We start from the raw sequence: 19,531 nt of genomic DNA on the forward strand, positions 1-19,531 counted from the left end.
GTTAAATAAATTACTTTCTTCTGGTCATTTTGCTTTTGCAGTTTGTCTTTCTGCCTAATTCACAGACAGCTTGACATGCACCTGAAAATAGCTGTAACCCTAAAAACAGAGTGCTGCATAATGAACTGGCTCAGCTGCGAGCCCAAAAAATGAGTTTGTTTTGGGGTATTAGATTTCGTCCTCTCAAAAGGTCGGGAGGGGGGGGGGCTAAAATGAAACCAATAAATGTGGATTGGCGCAACAAGAAAATGAGCTCCCAGTCTGACTCATTAAGCCATAAATGTGACCAAGGGAACATAAAACTACTTGTGGATAAAAGCCAGCACGTTGCTGCACTTCACACCAGTATGTACACAGCCTTCAGCCTGTCAGTATAAATGTTTTATTAAAGCTACATGAGGACACGCGGCTGCAGCTTAATACGGCCTATTTGGGTACAATCAAACCCCTCAAGGAGGTTAATCCAACCCCGGTTTCAGAGCGCCTCCTATTTTATGAGGTTTTGCTCTTAAAGAAACAGTATCTAACTTAGCCACGGCCTCATTAATCCTCTCAGGGGCCAGCAGTTTGTGGTTGGGCCCAAGTGATATCCACTATACTCAACATGGTATATTTATTTTAGCCACAGACACCCATAGCTGAATATGAGAGCTGAAATTATTAGTTACTTGACTATATTGTTTGTGAAGTTGCCTTTTTTAAAATAGTTTTCTGTGAAATAAATTCCACATTAGTATTTCTAGGCTGGTCGCTTGCATCCTGCACGTATCCTCACTAATATGCAAATACATATTCCTGAAGAATATGCAAATATACGCACACAGGTAAGATGCACCTGATCGTCTTTAAGCCGCCTTGGATTGCGAAACCTTGAAACCTGCATCGCACGTGTAGACATCTTTTAAACAACAGTTAAACTTAAAAAATAAATAAATAAAGTTTATTTTATTGCAAGTGCAGATTTTTCTAGATTTCTGACCAGATAACTGAACTTTTTTCACATTTTTTTTTTTTAATTGTTCAAACATATCTGAAGGTTTTTGTTTTTTTTTTTCTCAGAGGAAAAATTGCTGCTTGGAGTTTCCATTATTGATTAATTACACCTTTCCGCGGGTTTTCTTCGTTTCAAAGGTGAATACAGAATAAACACATTCAAAACCACAGCAGCGGCATCGCAGAACCAAACAAATGAGCACATCGGCCACACCTTCTCCCTCCCATCATGCTACATTTACAACCAGAGTGCCCAAAACAACACCCAGATACAACCATTACCTCTATGCAATGCATTAATATCTGTGATATGCTGCAGGCGGCACCCCCAACTTCGGGGCAGTGGTCGGCATGTTTAAAAAAAAAAAAAACTGAGAAGTTTTTATTGCATTTACAGCAATGTCAGCTAGGCTTCTTTTATCACATCACCTGCTCCACTTCACGTGTGTCATGTTAAAACAGGGAGCAGAGGCCATAGAGACGTTCCATTATTTGGGATCTACTGTTTTCTGGGAAATAAAATCAACTGTATATACATTTGGTAAAATAATTAACGACTTGATCTATAGTAAAAACAACTTGTCAAAGACAGAGTTTCATATCCCCAGAAAAAAAAAAAAGTTTTGTTTAAATTTGAACTTCTACTGAAGCACGAGATTCAGTCATGTTTGATCTTTGTACTTTATACAGCCAATTTGCAATTAATCAGATCATGACGAGAAATGTTATGACTTTGCTTTTTGCTCCTCTAGGCTGTCAGGACCCGATCTTTGCCGCGGCACACTAAACACATTCAGTGGTGAAGTGTTTATCTGTAATAGGCCAGGGCTGTCCTTGCAAACAGGTGAGACCTGTGTGTGGGTTATATTTGCATAGTTTGAAATATATAACAAGCCTACAGTTTGAGCCTCTTCATTTTACTATTTGGGCACACAGCAGATCAGTGTTACAGGTGAGACTGCAGATCACTGTGGTTTGCTGCAATTAATGCGAACAGCCTCATCTGAAGAAGACATCCTGAGATAGGTAGGTGGAATCCATCATAATGACTTCAGAGATATAAAAGCACGCACGCACACACACACACACACACACACACACACACATAGAGAGAGAGAGAGAGCCTGAAACTCATTTTACTTCTGTGATGCTGGGTCGGGTTCCACTCTGGGAGGAGTTTCTTGTCTCTGCGAGCCAATCGGGACAAGCGGAAACAGGTCAGGTAGCCAAAGAGGACCTCAGAGAGAGCGCAGCCGAGGCAGAGCAGCCACGCACACCAGGAGGTAAGAAAGCGCACACTCATTCATACCCACACGCACACCTTTAACTCTGTGGGATCAGTCCTCCTCTGGGCTTCTGGTCGTGCATCAGTGTATGAATTCAGATGTGCTGGCGTGATTGCTTCTCTCTGCGTGCCTGTTTGTGTGTGTGTCAGAGCAGAAAATAGGCCAGTCCCATTTTAGTCACTAAGATTAGGAAGAGTGTTTTCAGCACTCAAGTGTCAGGGTTTGATGAAGAGCTAAAAATGACCATACATGTCATCTCTGAATGTCATATAAACAGTTTGGAGTTTTGTGCCTAAAAGTTTCTTTTTCTGAATGATGTTTGGGCCCTCAGTGAAATTATTTCACTCTTTGCTGCGAGCGTAGATTAAGAAAACACATAAAGATGCTAAAATCAGTGGCCTTACTTGTCGTTATTGTTTATGAATATCTCATAGGCTAACAGTTTCGTGTTTCATGCTTAAATGTTTCATTGTTTTTTTATGAATTTGTCCTGCAGTGAAATTATTCAACTAACTGCATCGTTTTGATATAATTACAAGTTTAAAACCTTAAAAAACAACAACAACAAAAAAAAACAAGCTGAAATCAGAGATCAAGTCATTATAAATGTTGTTGAATAAACTTATATAACTTAATATCATAAAAGCTGTCATTACAGAAGCTGAAAATATTTGATCGGTTCATTGGAGTTTAACCCTGCAGTTAAACAGATTCAGGTGCAAGATCAAACTTTTTTTTTTTAAAGAATGATACATTACAAAGACTAAAATGTTTTACTTTATTTATATATTATATATATTTTATTAAAAACCTAACTGAATATCATGCAGCAGTGCTGCATTTCAGCTGTCCATGTTTAAAGTTTGGATATTATTTCACTAACTGGAAACTTTGACAGCTATGGATTAATACATTAAAAAGATGTTTAGAGCACTATGCTTTTGGAGTTGAACGACTTTTTTCACTGCCAAATATTCTCGTAAATGTGGCTGAAAAAAAAAAAAACCCTTTAAACCAATGCAAATGAAGCTGTTTCCAACGCTCAGAGCTGCTGTTTGACTATGTTTTGGTCCGTCGCTGTGTGTGTCCATGCGCGCCTAGATAGAAAGCAGGTCCCTTCTGTGTATCACTCGTCTATTTATAGTGAGAACAAATCCCAGATATGAGAGGAATCCTTCTACCACTTACAAGGCAGAGAGAGAGAGAGTGAGAGAGAGAGAGAGAGAGAGAGAGGGCAGAGAGAAGGAGAGAAGTGAAAGGTAGAGAAAGAGATGGAGGAGACGGACAAGTAGTGCATGAGGAGTCAACAAACAGAGCAGTGGGTGTAAAAAAGCAAACATTAGGGGAAAGAGTTGTTTCATCGTCTGGTGAGTTCAGCCTACTTTACATAATGTTATGTCTATGTGCTGTGTTTTTACTGGCATGCAGATTCAGTGCGTTACTGTCACAGTCATTCAGCTTTCTGTGGCTTTTTAAAGGATCATTATGTAAGTTTTTGAGGAGGTCTCAGAATATGAGTTCTTTATTGAGTTCAGTTATTCAGTATTTGATGTGCAATTACTGCATTTATTCTTTACAAATCAATAGTCAGCAAGTCACCAAGTCCACTGAAATAGTAAAACCAAACAGTTTCTTCCTTATCTGGTTATCATTTTGGGAAACATCCACTAATGCTTTGTTTTTTGGGATTTGAACGGGAAAAATGATACAATTTTCATGTCGGTATCCCAGCATCAAAAGTAGCTAGGATGTAATTTGCTTATCTTAACAAACACTAGTTGGATTTAGGTTCCCAGTTAAAGTCTAAAATCCATGAAACCACAACTCGTTTCTTGTATTCACCTTGCAGAACCGGTATGTTCTAGTAACATGCATGCATACAGACTTACTCACATGTTCCTTGAAATAAACTGACACACCCACTTGTTGCATCTGGTCTGAAAAACTGAAAGCATAAAAAATATATTCACCTGTGCCTCTTTGCATGGCAGACATGAGTGTGCAAAGTGAAAGGGCTTTTCAGACTCTGCAATGTGGCACCACGGAGGCGGCTGCTACCCACGGCCAACATTAATATCGTCACGTATTGGAAATGTGTGTGTTCTGTATTTCAGGAGGGTGCTGGCTTTTGCTCCCAAGGACAGAAAAGCTTTTTACTTTATATTGTTGCACAAACAATATTGTGGAGACTGATGGAGGTATGGTCCTCTGGTCCTCTGCACTAACAGCAGATAAGATAAATAAGCCATAAAAACTTAATGACAGGGAACCACCTTTGTGGAATAGTTCAAAGGAGGGATGGAATAGAAAATAACTGCAAACTGCTCAGAGACACTTTTATTTTGTTGGATTTGAAACAACCCACTTATGTGTTCCCGAAAAGACACACATGAGTGTTTCTACTTCAAGAGCAAACGTCACCATTGGGAGATTGTTGGGAGGAGGAGGAAAAGACGGATTTCTGACTTTTAACAAGGAGAGTTTTATTTACAGTTGCTGTTTGGCTGAGTTGAGAAGTTTTGGTTTCGTTTACTCCTAACCTCAACCATATTTAGCATCATCTGGGTTAAAATGCTCCCTTACTTAACACTAAACTTACACTAGAAATTTTCACTTCCTAGATTACCAGAGTGTCCAGTTTCACCCCATCTAAACAGGGTTGGGGTGGCATCTCTGTTTTTTGTAATAGGTGTCAGTCTACCTATGAGTACATGAGGTATTAGCTAACTAAATGATTACACTTTGCTACACTAGTTGGCTCCACTAATACTGGTTTGTAAATAATAATGCCATCAAAGTTCTATTTGGTACAACAGTCTATGCTGCTGACAGTTTTGTGTAGGCTGTGTCAGAATAAATGGATGGATAATCATGAGACAGCAGACCTGTCCATCCATCCATCCATCCATTTTCTTCCGCTTAGCCTGGGGAGCAGCAGCCTAAGCAGAGAAACCCAGACCTCATCATCTCTACGTATGGCCTGGACTCTGGAACCAGTCTCCTGAAGAGAGGCTGGACTCTTTTCCAGTCTGGAATTGGCCTCAGTGAGAGGCAGCGGGCTGGGGTGGGTTTCCTTGTATCCCCTCGGCTTGCTGCCTGTACATTGGAGTTTTCACCAGTGGACGAGAGAGTCGCTTCCTTGTGACTTCGGATCGGGGAAAGGATCCTGACTTTTATGTGCACTTATTGGCCGAATGACAGCTGGGCGGGGTGCTTTTATGGATGGGAATTAGGATATAGGTATACCTTCTCTCCAGTGGCATGTAGTGTAATTTACATGAAGGCAAGCAGAGACAATGACCTCAGGCTTAAGCTACTGTCAATAGGATACAGACATACCCATGAAATCAAGCTGACCTACAGATTTCACTAGAATTGGAAATTTATATGAAGCCAAATCACAACAACAGTCATCTTGAGGCATTTTATATTGTAAGGTAAAGACCCGAATCCAAACTGGCTCCAAAAAAGAGGGGCCTGTAAGCTGAAGGCTCTGCCTTCTATTCTACTTTTAGAACTAGTAAGCCTGCAGTCTGAGGGTAAAGTGCTCTATTGGTTGATGTGGTACTATGAGGTCTTTAAGATAAGATGGGGCCTGATTATTCAAGACGTGAGGAGAAGAATTTTAAATTAGATTCTGGATTTAACAGGGACCCAATGAAGAGAAGCCAATATGGAAGAAATCTGCTCTCTCTTTTTCGTCCCTGTCAGTACTCTCTGCAGTATTTGAATCAACTGAAAGCTTTTCACAGAGTTTCTAGGTCAACCCGATAATGAATTACAATAGTCCAGCCTAGAAGTAGCTACTCAACCACAAGATGATAGTAATTTAAAGGATGATGCAAACAGGCAATGAGAGAAGCTTATGGTGCAGAATATTACACACAAGAGTTAACTTTGTAGCACTGTTACTTTGCTACATTTTAATTGATGTCTATTTAGATTTCACTGGACAAGCAGTGCCTGCCTTGCTGGCCGTGATGGCATGCCACTCCTTCTTTCACAGATTCTTGCTGCTGTTGTGGTAGATATCGACACAGTAGGCTGAATCACGATCATAACAGACTGGCAGTTTGAGGACTTGTCCTCTTTTAGCCACAAGTTTCTAGAGATAAGAAGTGCACAAGCTGTTGGATGGCAAACTTTTATCAATGGGACTAGCTCGCTACTTTTGGCTGCTCCCTTGTCTCAAGAGATGTTTTGATTTGGCAGAGCTTTATGCCGGATGCCCTTCCTGATGTAACCCCAAAAGGCATTTATGTCTCTGGCTGGAACTGAACCAGGCACAACTTTTATCAGTGGGTCTAAACCTAAAATCCTCCCAAAACTAGTTACACTTCGTTTATGGGTCCCTGTCATCATCTAGTGATGGAGTTGTTTCCTGGACAAAGACAGTCTCTTTAGTCCAGTGTATTTGTTGCCCATTTTCAAATGATACACACAACGTCAAAAATTAGAAGTCATTTTTCTGCTTATCCTGCATTACCATATACCTGTGCATCAATCCAAAGGTCCTCACAAAGGTGAAATTGAGGTACTTTTATGTTGGCAGTCTCTCTGTCTCCCTCTCATGAATGATTCAGAGAGCAGTTCCTCTACCTGCTTGACCCTGTGTGAGTCGCTAAGCAACTGAAATGATATCCCGGGCCTTGAAAACCACAAGAACTGAGTCCCAGTGCCCCCAACATGCACACACCGCTCACAAATACACAGAATAAAGATCTCACACACCTGAATGTCTGTGATCTATGCTTCCTGCAGGTCAGCGGACTCACCGGGGGATTATGTCCAAACCTTCGACGAACGTTAAGGCCCTTCAGGTAAAAGTTTATTTTGTGTGTGTGTGTGTGTGTGTGTGTGTGCGCGGATAGTAAGGTGGATGTGGCTACAGAAGGTTGTATGTTACCTGCTGCAGGAAATTAACTTTAGTGAAGTGCAGACAGAATGCAGGAAGACTGAAACTCACGGTAACTCTTCCTGCTTCTGATAAAAAAAGACAAATTCAAGTGTCCACATTAAAGTATTTATTCATGAAGGCAAATGCAGAGTTCAGACTGTGCATATACAGTATCAAGGCTTTATTAGTGCAGAGTTTTAGCGAGGCGAACAAATGCAGAGCTGTCTGTTTGTGTTGATGGCTTTCTGTGTTTCCTCCATCGTCTCACTTCTCGTTGTGCTCATTTTCATGTCTAACCATGGGATAGGCATCAGGACAGAGTTTTGTAATTAGTGGTACAAACGTGAGGTTCACAGTTCTGTCTCCAACAAAGAGTCCGTCATTGGTTTATCACAAACAAACAGAGCAACTTCACATTATAAATATTCAGATCATAAAAACCTTCTTTTAACTTCAATGTCAGTAGCTTTGCACATTTTTGCTCATCAATAACAACTGGACTACTTGTTTTAGCTTCAAACATTTTCGAAAGCATACTCTGGCTGACATTATTAGATATTTTCCAGACAGTTGTTGCTTTCCATTTATTGATTATAGTCTGAAAATGAGTTGCTGCCCCAAGTTGAGGTGACGTTTTGCTGTATTTTTTAGTTTAAAAAAAACTAAAAAAAACTCTTTATGTCCAAGACAAGTTTAAAATTTTCAAGTTTGGAGCCTATTGGAAACACCATGTCAAGTTTTTTTTTGTTTTTTTTAACCTTTATGTTACCTGGTAAAATGTTTGAGAGCCAGGTCTCATTTACAAACTGACCTAGCAAAGGTTCTGGGGATAACCAAGGCATGGATAGTTGTGCAAAGACACTGATGGTTGTGTAAAATCAATAGAGTGACAATCAGTTTGCATATAAGATTACAAGGCTGAAAATGAAAGGTAATCTGGGTTTTGGTGAATAAAGACAGCTAAAATTGGCTGGTTTTGGCTCGGTTCTTTTAGTGACCACACTGAATATAGAGTCATTAGCTAGCCTCAAGCTAGAAACTGTATGGGTGCGTATAAGTAACATACAAAAACAACAAAAACTGAAACATGGACTCCTTGGATGGACCATCAGTACAATTAACCACACAGAAAACCTTAATATTAGTCAGATATCTGTATTAAAAAACACCTCAAAAGGCAAGCAGACTGTTAGCAAGCTTCACTCATTAGCTGTGCGGGTGCAACACACAAACACACTTATCTGCTAATTACTTTTAAGTAACAGGCTAACAGATACTACAAATACAAAAATTTAACTCGCCAAACAGATTTGCTGTACCACACGGGGTGGAGCAGATTATCTGCTAGAAAATGCCACTAAAAATGCTGTAAAGGTACCAACAGCACACACACAGGTGGATAGGTCCATTTGATTGACTTAATTTAGCAAAGATCAATCATAGATTTGGCTGCCTATCTATGATATCTATGGCATGCTACCTATACCTGTGATACTGCATTTGTTTGAAAAAGAATAATCTCCTGTACACTGCAAGAGTGAAAATATTATGGGAATAAAGTAATGACTCAGCTGAACACCAGCAAAAGCAGGTTCTCCTAACAAACTGTGTTTACAGCTGCTTCAAACAGCAGCGACAGTATGGCCAAGAATGCAAGAACAAAAAAGAAACACGTCTGCAATAAATGGAAACCAGAGACTGTCTGAAGCAATTCAGCTGTTATGCTTTTGAAAACAGTTGAGAATCAAGTAAATTAAGTCGGACCTGTAGGTAAAGTGTTAAACCTTCATAAACATCAGCATGGTGATTTAATTTAATGTTGGAGAATTAATATATCCCCGGGTAATGCAGACATAATGGCTACTAGAATGTGGTAGTAACAAGAATGAAAACAAATCTGGTTATTTGAGCTTTTTTTATATATATATGTTCTTTGCTCAACAGGATTAGTCTTTGAGCCTTTCTCTTTCTTCCATTTACCCCTCGGATACTGAGGTACTCTCTTCTTATCTAGACTTTCCCTTCATGTTCACATAAAGTTTAAGCAAGGCTAGTCAGCAGGCGAGCTTAAAGGATTAGTTCACCTTCAAAAAACATTAACAGAATCAATCAAAATGCAGAGGTATGCTGTAGTTCAATCTCAGCTTCTTCCCAGATTCACAGCTAGTGGTGCCTTTATAGGGTAGCACCACCAGACAGACAGGTTTAAACAGCTTGTGTGGCAGAGTATCGGACCAATATTTACTTTTCTCACATTTATTCTTCACATACTGTATATATGTACAGAAAGAAGGTGAAATATGACAGATAAGTAGATATTTGGAGCTTTAGTGCAGTTGTTTAGATTTTAAAAAGTCTTGAAGTGTGTTACATAAGCTGTTTGGAGAAGGTTTAGGCGACTACAAATCATATATGCTGTTCTTTATGTAACAGTTGTGGAGTGGAAATGTGGAGTTCACCAGAGTGAGCATCAAGTTTTCTTCTGTTTTTATTGCTAAGACTTTTAGAATGACTTGAATGAGGAGTACAATATGTCTCGCATCTAAACTTCATTAACACGTAGCAATGACTTTATGGATCACACATGTCCAGGTAGCGCTGAATAGATTTTTATAGGGAACTTTAGTAAACTAGTGGATGCTTTGAATAAGTGTACAGTGTACTGTAGCATGTGCTCAAAATATTTTGTAAAGTTTAGTGGATTATGTCCATATGCATAGTTGAACTGTTTGGTTTGCATCATTTGGTGTAGTTTGAAACTAATGTTAAGCACATCCTGTAATCCAAGCAATTACAATAAGAAGCCTGTTTACCTTTAGCCTGCCAGTGGGATTGTACTTGTAAATGGTGCAGGCATGTAATATTTTATAAATATTATATGCCATTAAAACATAAACATCTTAATCAGCCATCCAAAAATGTTATTTTATGTCTTTTATTTGTTTCTATGCTGTACTGAAGAAATGTTTTCTACTGCAGACATGAGAACACCAATAAGATTTAAGTAACCTGTGGTTGGTCACAGCCTGAATCAGGTTTTTAAAGCTGTTCTTTGGATACATAACATTGCAATCAGATAAATATTTAATATATGATTATCTAAACCCACAATCCATTAGTTGGAAAAGCTCAATGGTGAATTTCCAGCTGACCAAAGGCGCTAAATACCTGAAAAATATAGTCCCCATATTCTGTGGGTACCCTCAGAGTACCTTCTTTTATCAAATTACTAGGAGTATTATGAAAAATTACTTTATTAATAATTTTGTTTTCTTTAAAAATCAGAGGGAAAATCAGGTTATTCAGATGTGCATGTTTGGTTCTGCTTTGGCCAACGCTGCTAAGTTTGCTATCAGAGAAAGTCAGGGGGAAAAGCTGATACTAGTGGACATTTAGCATTATTATTACCAATTACTCTTCTTTCAATCAATTAACTGATGAATAAACTAATTATTACATTTTTTAGGGTAGTGATAGGTTTATGCAAACATGGATAAAACTGAAACTGAGATGTTTAATTAGGATCAACTGGGCATTTTCTTCTCTAAATAAATCAGACAAAGCTTCAGGTTTGCTCTCAAACTTTATGATCTTCTAACAGCTGCTGAGAAAAAGCCTGAGCTGCAACAACCATTTTTTTCCCTGCACAGGGGAGGCTGAGATGGAATTACAGCACGTCGGCTTTTGTTTTCTTGGATTTTGAAGTGCAATGGCTTCTGGGGTGAAATATTCCTTTAATCTTTGGTTGGGCCAGAGGAGTGTAAGGACATGATTGCTGATGGCACACTAAGCATAAAGACAGCAAACAATTCCAGCCAAAGCAACATTACAGAGAGACAAACCTCAGCAAACATGCTGCATGTGAGGCGGTTACCTTCCAGAACTTTCCTCACCAATCTCAAAACCTTAACGTCTGTGAAATATAACTCTTTCATAGAACAATATCTACTGACATCGGTGACACACACCACATTCCCACACCACACTCTGTACACCTGTACAATATGAGCTTATATACAATACATTACAGTACAGTACAAAACAGGTCAAATCCAAGTGCGCAACGTAGGGGCAGGCAGCAGTAGAACATCGAGTTAGCAGGAGGATCGCGCACGCGCGCGTGTGTGTGTGTGTGTGTGTGTGTGTGTGTGTGTGTGTAAGCATGTGCCTCCTAATTTTCATAAAAACACAAGTCTCTTTTAGGGACTAATAATCAGGAGGCAGTGGCCGTAATCAAAACAGCAGGAGCACGCACACACACACACACACACATACACATGAAAAGTCTCATTGGCTGTTCTCACTGTCCTTCAGGCTAATCTGAACATCCCGATGGGAGCTCTGCGTCCAGGGGCGGGACATCCTGTCAAGAGGAGAGAGGAGACAGTAGAAGCAGAAGAGGTGAGACAGTCCACAAGTCTGCATTTTCCTCATCACCACTCTGCCCACAGCTTAAGCTCAACAGGCAAACAGAGACAGACACAGATAAGAGCTGGATGACTTGTCAGCTTGTGGGGCTGATGTCTTTATCTTTTCTTCTTCATGCTGTGGTCACATTTAACTTGTAAAAAATCAATATACACATGACCACCTCCAGGATCTGCATGCATTTACAACTTGCAAATTTATGTTAACATAGACATGCAAAGTATAAAGTAAAAGAAAACATTTACTAGTTTGGCTTTATTCAGGTTTTGTGCTTCTAATGTAAGTTTTTATGTATAATTAGGTTTTGATTCATGCTACCTATTTATTCCTGTGTTTAATCAACAATAAAAGAAACATTTAGGGACATTTTCAGCTTTGTTTAGATATTTTGAGCAGATTCTGTTTTGTGTTCACTTTATATCACAACACAGTATAATACAGTGCAGGGCATGGTGGTCCTTTTCTAAGATTTCCAAGATTAAAGCTAGAAATTTGAAAGAAAAAACTACAAAATGATTTGAGATTCACTGTTTAAAGAAGCAGTTTCCTGAGAAATACTTTTAATTGAAATTAAAAAAGACTTAGCAAGTTAGTTTATGGTTTCATATTTTTATTCTCAGAGTCCACTGTACATGATTTGCATGATTCGGAGTTAAAAAAAAACAAAAAAAACCTTATCTATCTTATACCGGCCCTCTATGCGGCTCCTTCACCCTCTTTCTGACTGGGGTTTGACTGCTGTCCCTTTAAGCTCCGCCCAGCTAAAAGCCCACTTTCTTCTGATTGGACAATTTGTGGAAGCTTGCCAAGGGGTAGCATCCAGTGCTTGTGAGCTGCACTGCCTGTATATTCTGTGTCTGTATCAGAGAGATGTATAAAGAGACATGATGATGTCAGCTCACCATAATAGTAAAAAAAAAAGGCTGGAAACTGAGTATTTAGAGTCTGAAGCCTGAGCTTCTTACTTTATCTCTTTACCTCAATAGATCAATATACAAATCTTTTGACATATATGGCAAAAATGCCCCCAGTATAAATGAAAGTTATACTGCCATTACCTCATTCACAATTTTAACTACTCCTGATCTTTCTTTTTTTTTTTGCTCAGGCTCATTCACCAGAAAGCACTGCAGCCCAGTCACCAGAGGAGAAGAAAATGCCAGGTGCAGTGAAGCTACCCGGGCCTGCCGTTAACCTGTCAGAGCTGCAAAACGTCAAGAGTGAATTACGATGGGTCACCAAGGAGTAACATGTAGGTTTGATTGTAGTCCCCATCTTTTTTGCAAGAAACAAGAGCAAGTGAAATAAAGCATTGTTCATACACCAAGATAAGGAAATCTTTTTTTTTTTTAATGTTATATAGGATATGCAAATCAGACTCTAAAGTCATCTTAAGTCTAGTTTTTAATACTAATGCCATCATCAAAAGGACAAATACCAAAACCAGGAAGAAAAAACATAAAACTATATTGAAAAACCATGACAGTATACTAGTGTAGCTCTAGTTACTGAGTAGGTGAGTATTACACTGCTGTTACAAGTCCTATCAGAAATGATTCAGGTGAAAATCTATTGTGTTCAGTCAAGTTTGACAGAAAAATCATTTTTTTAAAAGATGCACTGAAGTGTCATTGTGAAGTGAGTGATAAGGAGCTTAAATCCAAAAGAAAACCTATTTGTATAATTTCTATTCTAGCTGGTAATATCCATACTTATCAGAACCCTTTACTGGCAGCACTAAAGTTTCCATCAGTACCCTGTAACAAGGACTTATTTTAATATTTAATATTAAATGTAGCTCTTTTGTGTGTTCCACAGCTTAGATAGGTTGGGTCTAAAGATTACAAAAAAAAAAGATGCAAATTGCAACCAAATTAAAGAAAGGAAGGACAAAGATGACTTTACTGCGAGTACTTTGTGAAGGATGCAAATCTACCTCGACTGCAAGCAAAAAGTAAATAATTTTCTAACTCTACAAACACAAGCATACGTGTAAAGTTGGGCTGTGTTTGACATTACTGAAGAATAGTACGGTTAAAGTCCTCCAGTGTTACCAATTGACACGTCTACAATTTCTGTCCAAATCACAACAACAGTTGGCTCAATGCACTGTACACATGCAGTATTCTGGAGAGAACCCCAATAATCAAATGACTCCCTATGAGCAAGCGCTTTGTGATGGTGGGAAGGGAAAACGCCATTTTAACAGAAAGAAACTAACAGAACCAGGCTCAGTGAGGGGCAGTCAGCTGCGCTACCGGTTGTGGGTGAGGGGAAAGAAACAAGAAGAAGAGAGCACGGGGAGACAGGACGAAACACAGACTGAGGGAGAGAGAAGACAAAAATGTAATGACGTGCTGCAGTGGTATTTAAAGATGTGGGGAGTGAAAAGTGGTGAGAGAAGAAGTGTTTAGTGTGTCACACAGCAGCCTGAGCCTACAGCAGCATAACTAAGCGATGATTCAGGGTCACCTGATCCAGCCCTAACTATCAGCTTTATCAAAGGGAAGGTTTTGAGTCTAATCTTAGAAGTAGAGAGGGTGTCTGTCTCCCAAAACTGGGAGCTGGTTCCTCAGGAAACAGGCCTGATAGGTGAAGGCTCTGCCTCCCATTCTACTTTTAGAACCACAAGTAAGCCAGCAGTCTGAGAGCGAAGTGCTCTATTGGGGTGATACAGGACTATGAGGTCTTTAAGATAAGATGGGGCCTGATTATTCAAGACCTTGTATGTGAGGAGGAGGATTTGAAATTCAATTTTAGATTTAAAAGGGAGCCAATGAAGAGAAGCCAATATGGGAGAAATATGCTCTCTCTTTGTAGTCCCTGTCAGTACTCTAGCTGCAGCATTTTGGATCAGCTGGAGGATTTTTCAGGAAACTTTTAGAACAAACTGATAATAAAGAATTACAATAGTCCAGCCATGAACTACTTTTTCAGCATCACTCTGAGACAGGATGTTTTAGTGATATTTCACAGATGAAAGAAAGCAGTCCAATTCCTTTAATATACACATTGAAGGACATATTCTGGCCGAAAATGACTCCAAGATTCCTCACAGTGTTACTGGAGGCCAACGTAATGCCATCAAGAATAAGTATCTGGTTAGACACCATGTTTCTAAGAGGGGCCAAGTACAATAACCTCTGTCTGAATTTAGGAGAATAAAGGAGGAAAATAAAATTGCAGGACATCCAAACCTTTATGTCTTTAAGATATGCCTGCAGTTTTATTAGTTGATTTGTATCGTCTCGATTCATAGATATTATTAGAAAACACTGCATACATTTTTATTGCCATGCAGTATTTTCTAATAATACTACTAATATTAAGGGAAGCACGCATGTAAAAAGCATTGGTCCCAGCTCAAAACCCTGTGAAATTCCATGACTAATTCTAATGTGAAGAAGTCTCGCCATTTACATGAACACATTGGTATCCACAGTGTGTTCTAATCTCTGCAGTAAAATATTGTGGTCAGTGATATAGAATGCTGCACTGAGGTCTAAAAAGACAAGCACAGAGATGAGTCCACTGTCTAAGGCCATAAGACGAGAATCCGTAAACTTCAAGAGTGGTTTTTCGGTGCTATGATGAACTCTAAATCATGACTGAAACTCCTCAAATAGACTATTCATTGGAAATGGTCTTGGACTCTATCTACCAGATTAGCTTTGCACGATCCAGAGATCAAAATTATCAGGGGCTTGGTACAGCCCCTTGGTTCGTCCACTGTCTGAATCAAGCTACTCTTCCTTTAAGGCCACCCTTCTTTGAAGTCAGCACTTGGCTGCCCTTCAGCCTTGCTTCTGCAAACAGAAGTTGGTGCTTTCAGAGTCATAAAACAAACTGTAAACCTCCTAGAAAACATAATTAAGTATTCTTGAAACGGCGGCTTCTGAGAAACTGACGAGAAGATGAGAGTGAATAACGCAAACATCCACAGAAATAAAGGCGACAGTGAAACGTTTCCATTTGCTAAATATTATGCTCATTACCTGCTAATTGTGGGACATAATAGTGTATTTATTCTTTTAATCACGAGCTTGATAAAACCGTGTCTACATATGTCCCTTTTAAAAGGTGAGAGGAATTTTCTGAAATGCTGACTGGAGTGGAAAACGTCTGCGGTCAGGAAACACTGACCACACAGTTGAAAGTATAATGTTATTTTGCTGTTGCCAAGTGCTCACGATCACTTTCACACACATAAAAACTGCTTAGAAGAGTAGCTTAGCTAAACTGTAAATGCACTGTCTTCTATGAAACAGCAGTTTACAAGCCATCCAGTCTGATTATTAACAAAAACAAGTATTCCAGTAACATAATTACACCTTGAGCACCTTGAGATAAAGCACAACAGGTCTATGTTAGGTGCGTTTCAATGATTTAACATATGTTTAATATTCTTAGGAAGTTTAAAAAATGTTAAGAGCCACTATGTTAGAAGGGTTATTTACCGAGTTGGTGACACGTCCAAACTGCTGAAGAGTATAAAAATGAATAACTGTGAAAGACAACTGCAACAATACAGTATGCACAGTTAAACTGTCACACTGTGTGCTTGCAACTAAATTACAGTGTGTGATATATTGGCTTTTATTAAATATTTAGTGCTGCTTTGTTGTTCTCTTACCACAATATGCCCACACTATTGATATTAATTGAAAAATGTCTCTATGCAAGACCTGGAAAGAGAGGAAATGAACATTTTTGCAATCTCATTATATCTCTGTAAATGTGTGAGGCATGGATCCTGGATGGTGCTGGTGAGAATCCACAATATTTACTTGCAGTAGTCGCAGCTCGCCACATGGAGGCAGTGTGGGCCGCTCAGCATTTGTTTGGGTCAAGCGGCGTGTGTGTTGATACCTCTGCGTGTGGGCTGGGCGGGTTGAGTCAGATGCTATATTTATACTTTATGAGTGTGTGTGTGTGTTTTGGAAAATGAGTGTGAGCGCTGAGTGGCAGTCTGTGCTGCAACTTTCTCAGCGGGACGCAGAAACCACAATATCCAAGCACTGCGGCTGCCCTGCTCTGCCCGAGCCACGTGGGTGTGCTGTGTAGGAGTTCTAAATGAGGGAGAAAAGAGATGGAAAGACAAAAATGCAAAAGCTGGGTGAAGTTTTAACATGGAGAATTACTCCAAACAACAGCAACAGCAGTGTAGTAGTAAACAGTTTTCCATTTATTTAGTGATTCATTTATTTTTACAAACTTTTATGTTTAATATATCATTTTCCTACACATATTTATCTGTTTTCTGATGTGATCACCTGTATCAGATTACCACTGTGTTGACTCTAATTTAGAATTGTATCTTGTATGAGAAAAATTGCCAGATGTCGATTGCACTGACTGAAATTATAAAAATCCCACTATGCAGACTCTTTTGATCCAGCACCTACAGCACTTTCCTCTCCCAGTGCTCACCTGAAAATCACACCCATCTGTGTTTGTTTACCATTTTATCCCATCGCTGTGAATATTAATCTGCCGCTAAAACTGCCTCCGTTCTTTGGCGAAAGGTTTTCCACCAGATTTTGGAAGCTGCCTGCAGGGATTTGCTCTGTGCAAAAAGCTTTGGATGGGGCTGTGGACATGAAGTTCCACACAAAACTGGCAAACACATTTATCTATGGATCTGGCTTTATGCATGGTGGGAACTGCCATGCTGAAACAGGTCAGAAAGTTCCCAAAACACATGATCGAAATGCTCATTGCATAGAGCAGCATTATGATTTTCCTTTACAGGAGCGAATGGGCCTCAAGTGATGAAAATGAACCCCAGACAAGAAGCACAAAAAAGTATGTCTGTCCACATACTTTTGGCCAAATCTAGGGTCTGAGCTGAGAAACAAACATTAGCTGTAAGACAAGAAATAAAAGTAAAACATCAATCGATTTCTTGTTTATTAATTCAAGAATATGATTTTTTTTTAGTTTTAAAAGTCAGCTGCAGGCTTTTTAAAGGGTCAGTGCAGTTAATTGAGCATGAGATTGTTTCTATATTCCAGCTACCAATACTAGACTTTTGCCTTAAATTATGAGCCTCTTTTTAACCACTAATCCACTGTTGTTTTTACTCGAAGCCTGACTCAAACTCGACTGCATGAGTTGGAAATAACCAGGGAATGTGGCAAACAGCGAAAGAGATCGAGCCACAGAGAGAAGCAGAAAGCATAAAGGTCAAGAGAGAGATAAGTACAGAGGGAAAGCAGGTGACAGATGTTACATTTCTTCCCGGTGTGAGTGCACCGACCTGGCCTTCTCCTCGTCGTCTAGAACGTCACAGACGGTCTGTCAGGGGGTCTGCAGCTCTGAGACGGCTGATAGCAGCCAAAAAATTAAAAATAAAAAATCCCTCACCATCCCTTTATCTGCCTGTTTTTTTTTTTGTTTTTTTTCCCCAGGATTCTCCAGCCAGGCGGAGAGGAAAGCAGATAATCTTCATAGACACAGACTTGCCCACTGCTGCTGAAGACTGGCAAAATACAACTCCCAATCCTAACATGTTTGGAGACACTAATGCCTCGGTTTTTATAAACGCTCCTACAGTCAGTAGTTTAACGCAAATATTTATTTATCTTCCCACTTGAATGATGATTTATACAAAAATTTCAGATATTCTGGATAGACTTACTTCTGCTGATAAAATGCATTTACCTGGACACTTAGAAGGGAGGGATTTGTGTTACAACAATGATATACTGTTTAGTATAGTCTGCTTTTTTCTTGGTTTGTGTTTAAGTAGATGTTTGAAAAGGATACTTTGTTGACAATGTAAATTCAAGGAATCCAATTAAACTCTGTGGTGACCAATTCAGAGACATTTCAGCTGTTCAGTACTGTATATTGATACTTTCTAATAAATATTTGATATATCAGCTGTACTGCTTTTTGGGGGCGATTGGAATTATAATGTGTTTGTTGTTTATTGTGAGGTTTCCTAAAATGTCTTGGAAAAAAAAAAAACTGCAATAAATCAAAACGGTTCTAAAAAATCCAGTCCAGTCAATAAATCATGCATAATTCATCTTTTTTATAAATGAAATGTTACTGCCGTGAAAAGTTTGGTTTGCTCAACTCATGATTGTCGAGGTTTGTGGACAAAGAAACAAACAAACACACAGATTCCTGTAGTAAGGTTATCATATGCTTTTCTATATTTACTTAATCATTTTGAAATTAGCCACACTAGTGGGGTGGCATTAGGTAATGCAATATCAGTTTCTCTGTTGGGCCAACATTCTGACTGACACATAACTACTGAATGGAGAAGCAGGATATATTTAGACATTCATGGCCTTACTCTCAGAGGATGAATCCTGACTTTGGAGACCTAACGTTTCTCCTAGTGCCAGCTTGAGGCTGATATTTGTGTTTTTCAGCCAGTGGTGTTGGAAAGCTTCTCAAAATTAGCGGCATTATGAATGCAGGAAAGTAGAGTCAGATTTTGATGCACTATGCAGTTCAATCTTGAAAGCTTTTGATTGGCAACAGCTTCATTTTTCATCATGACAACGATCCTAACACACTGCCAAAGCAGTAAAAGCATACCTGGATAGAAAAAAAAACACACAATGGAACACTCTCAGTCATGGATTGGCCTTCCCTGAGCCCGGACGTCAACATTACTGAAGCAGAGGGGGATCATCCTGACAGAGAACAGAAGAAAAAGCAGCCAATATCCAAAGAAGAGCTTTGAATGTCCTTCAGAAGAAACCTGTACATGGAGAACTATTCCTGAAGACTACTGAAAGAAAGCTGCCTGAGAGATTTCAGGCTGTGTTGAAGAATAAAGGTGGTCGTACCAAACAAGCTCATCAGAACTCTGTTTTTCAAGACTTTTGAAGAGTACTGTAAAAATAAAATTTTTTATAGACTTTCCTGGCTGAACCCTAATGACCTGGTGATCCTGACGACCTTT

The 19,531-nt window shown here is 39.3% G+C and overlaps 1 protein-coding gene across 2 annotated transcripts; it reads left to right on the forward strand.

Annotated features, from left to right (window-relative positions):
- The first annotated feature begins 2,229 nt into the window (after positions 1-2,229).
- Positions 2,230-18,502, forward strand: smpx (small muscle protein X-linked). Of its 2 annotated transcripts, none has more exons than XM_030756996.1 (5): positions 2,230-2,276; positions 7,041-7,099; positions 11,491-11,577; positions 12,713-12,856; positions 18,015-18,502. In XM_030756996.1, the coding sequence occupies exons 2-4, from the start codon at positions 7,064-7,066 to the stop codon at positions 12,851-12,853; spliced, it is 264 nt and encodes an 87-aa protein (XP_030612856.1). In that variant the 5' UTR covers positions 2,230-2,276; positions 7,041-7,063; the 3' UTR covers positions 12,854-12,856; positions 18,015-18,502. The 2 variants fall into 2 exon arrangements, with proteins under 2 accessions (XP_030612856.1, XP_030612855.1); XM_030756995.1 differs by lacking the exon at positions 2,230-2,276 and adding an exon at positions 3,495-3,646.
- The last annotated feature ends 1,029 nt before the right edge of the window (positions 18,503-19,531 follow it).

This window comes from Archocentrus centrarchus, chromosome 20 (assembly GCF_007364275.1).
Source record: "Archocentrus centrarchus isolate MPI-CPG fArcCen1 chromosome 20, fArcCen1, whole genome shotgun sequence".
Taxonomy (NCBI): Eukaryota; Metazoa; Chordata; class Actinopteri; order Cichliformes; family Cichlidae; genus Archocentrus; species Archocentrus centrarchus.

Coding starts and splice junctions, on each gene's coding strand:
- smpx (XM_030756996.1), top strand. CDS start 7,064: ATGTCCAAACCTTCGACGAACGTTAAGGCCCTTCAG. Junction 7,100..11,490: donor CGAACGTTAAGGCCCTTCAG/GTAAAAGTTTAT, acceptor ACTGTCCTTCAG/GCTAATCTGAACATCCCGAT. Junction 11,578..12,712: donor AGACAGTAGAAGCAGAAGAG/GTGAGACAGTCC, acceptor TTTTTTGCTCAG/GCTCATTCACCAGAAAGCAC.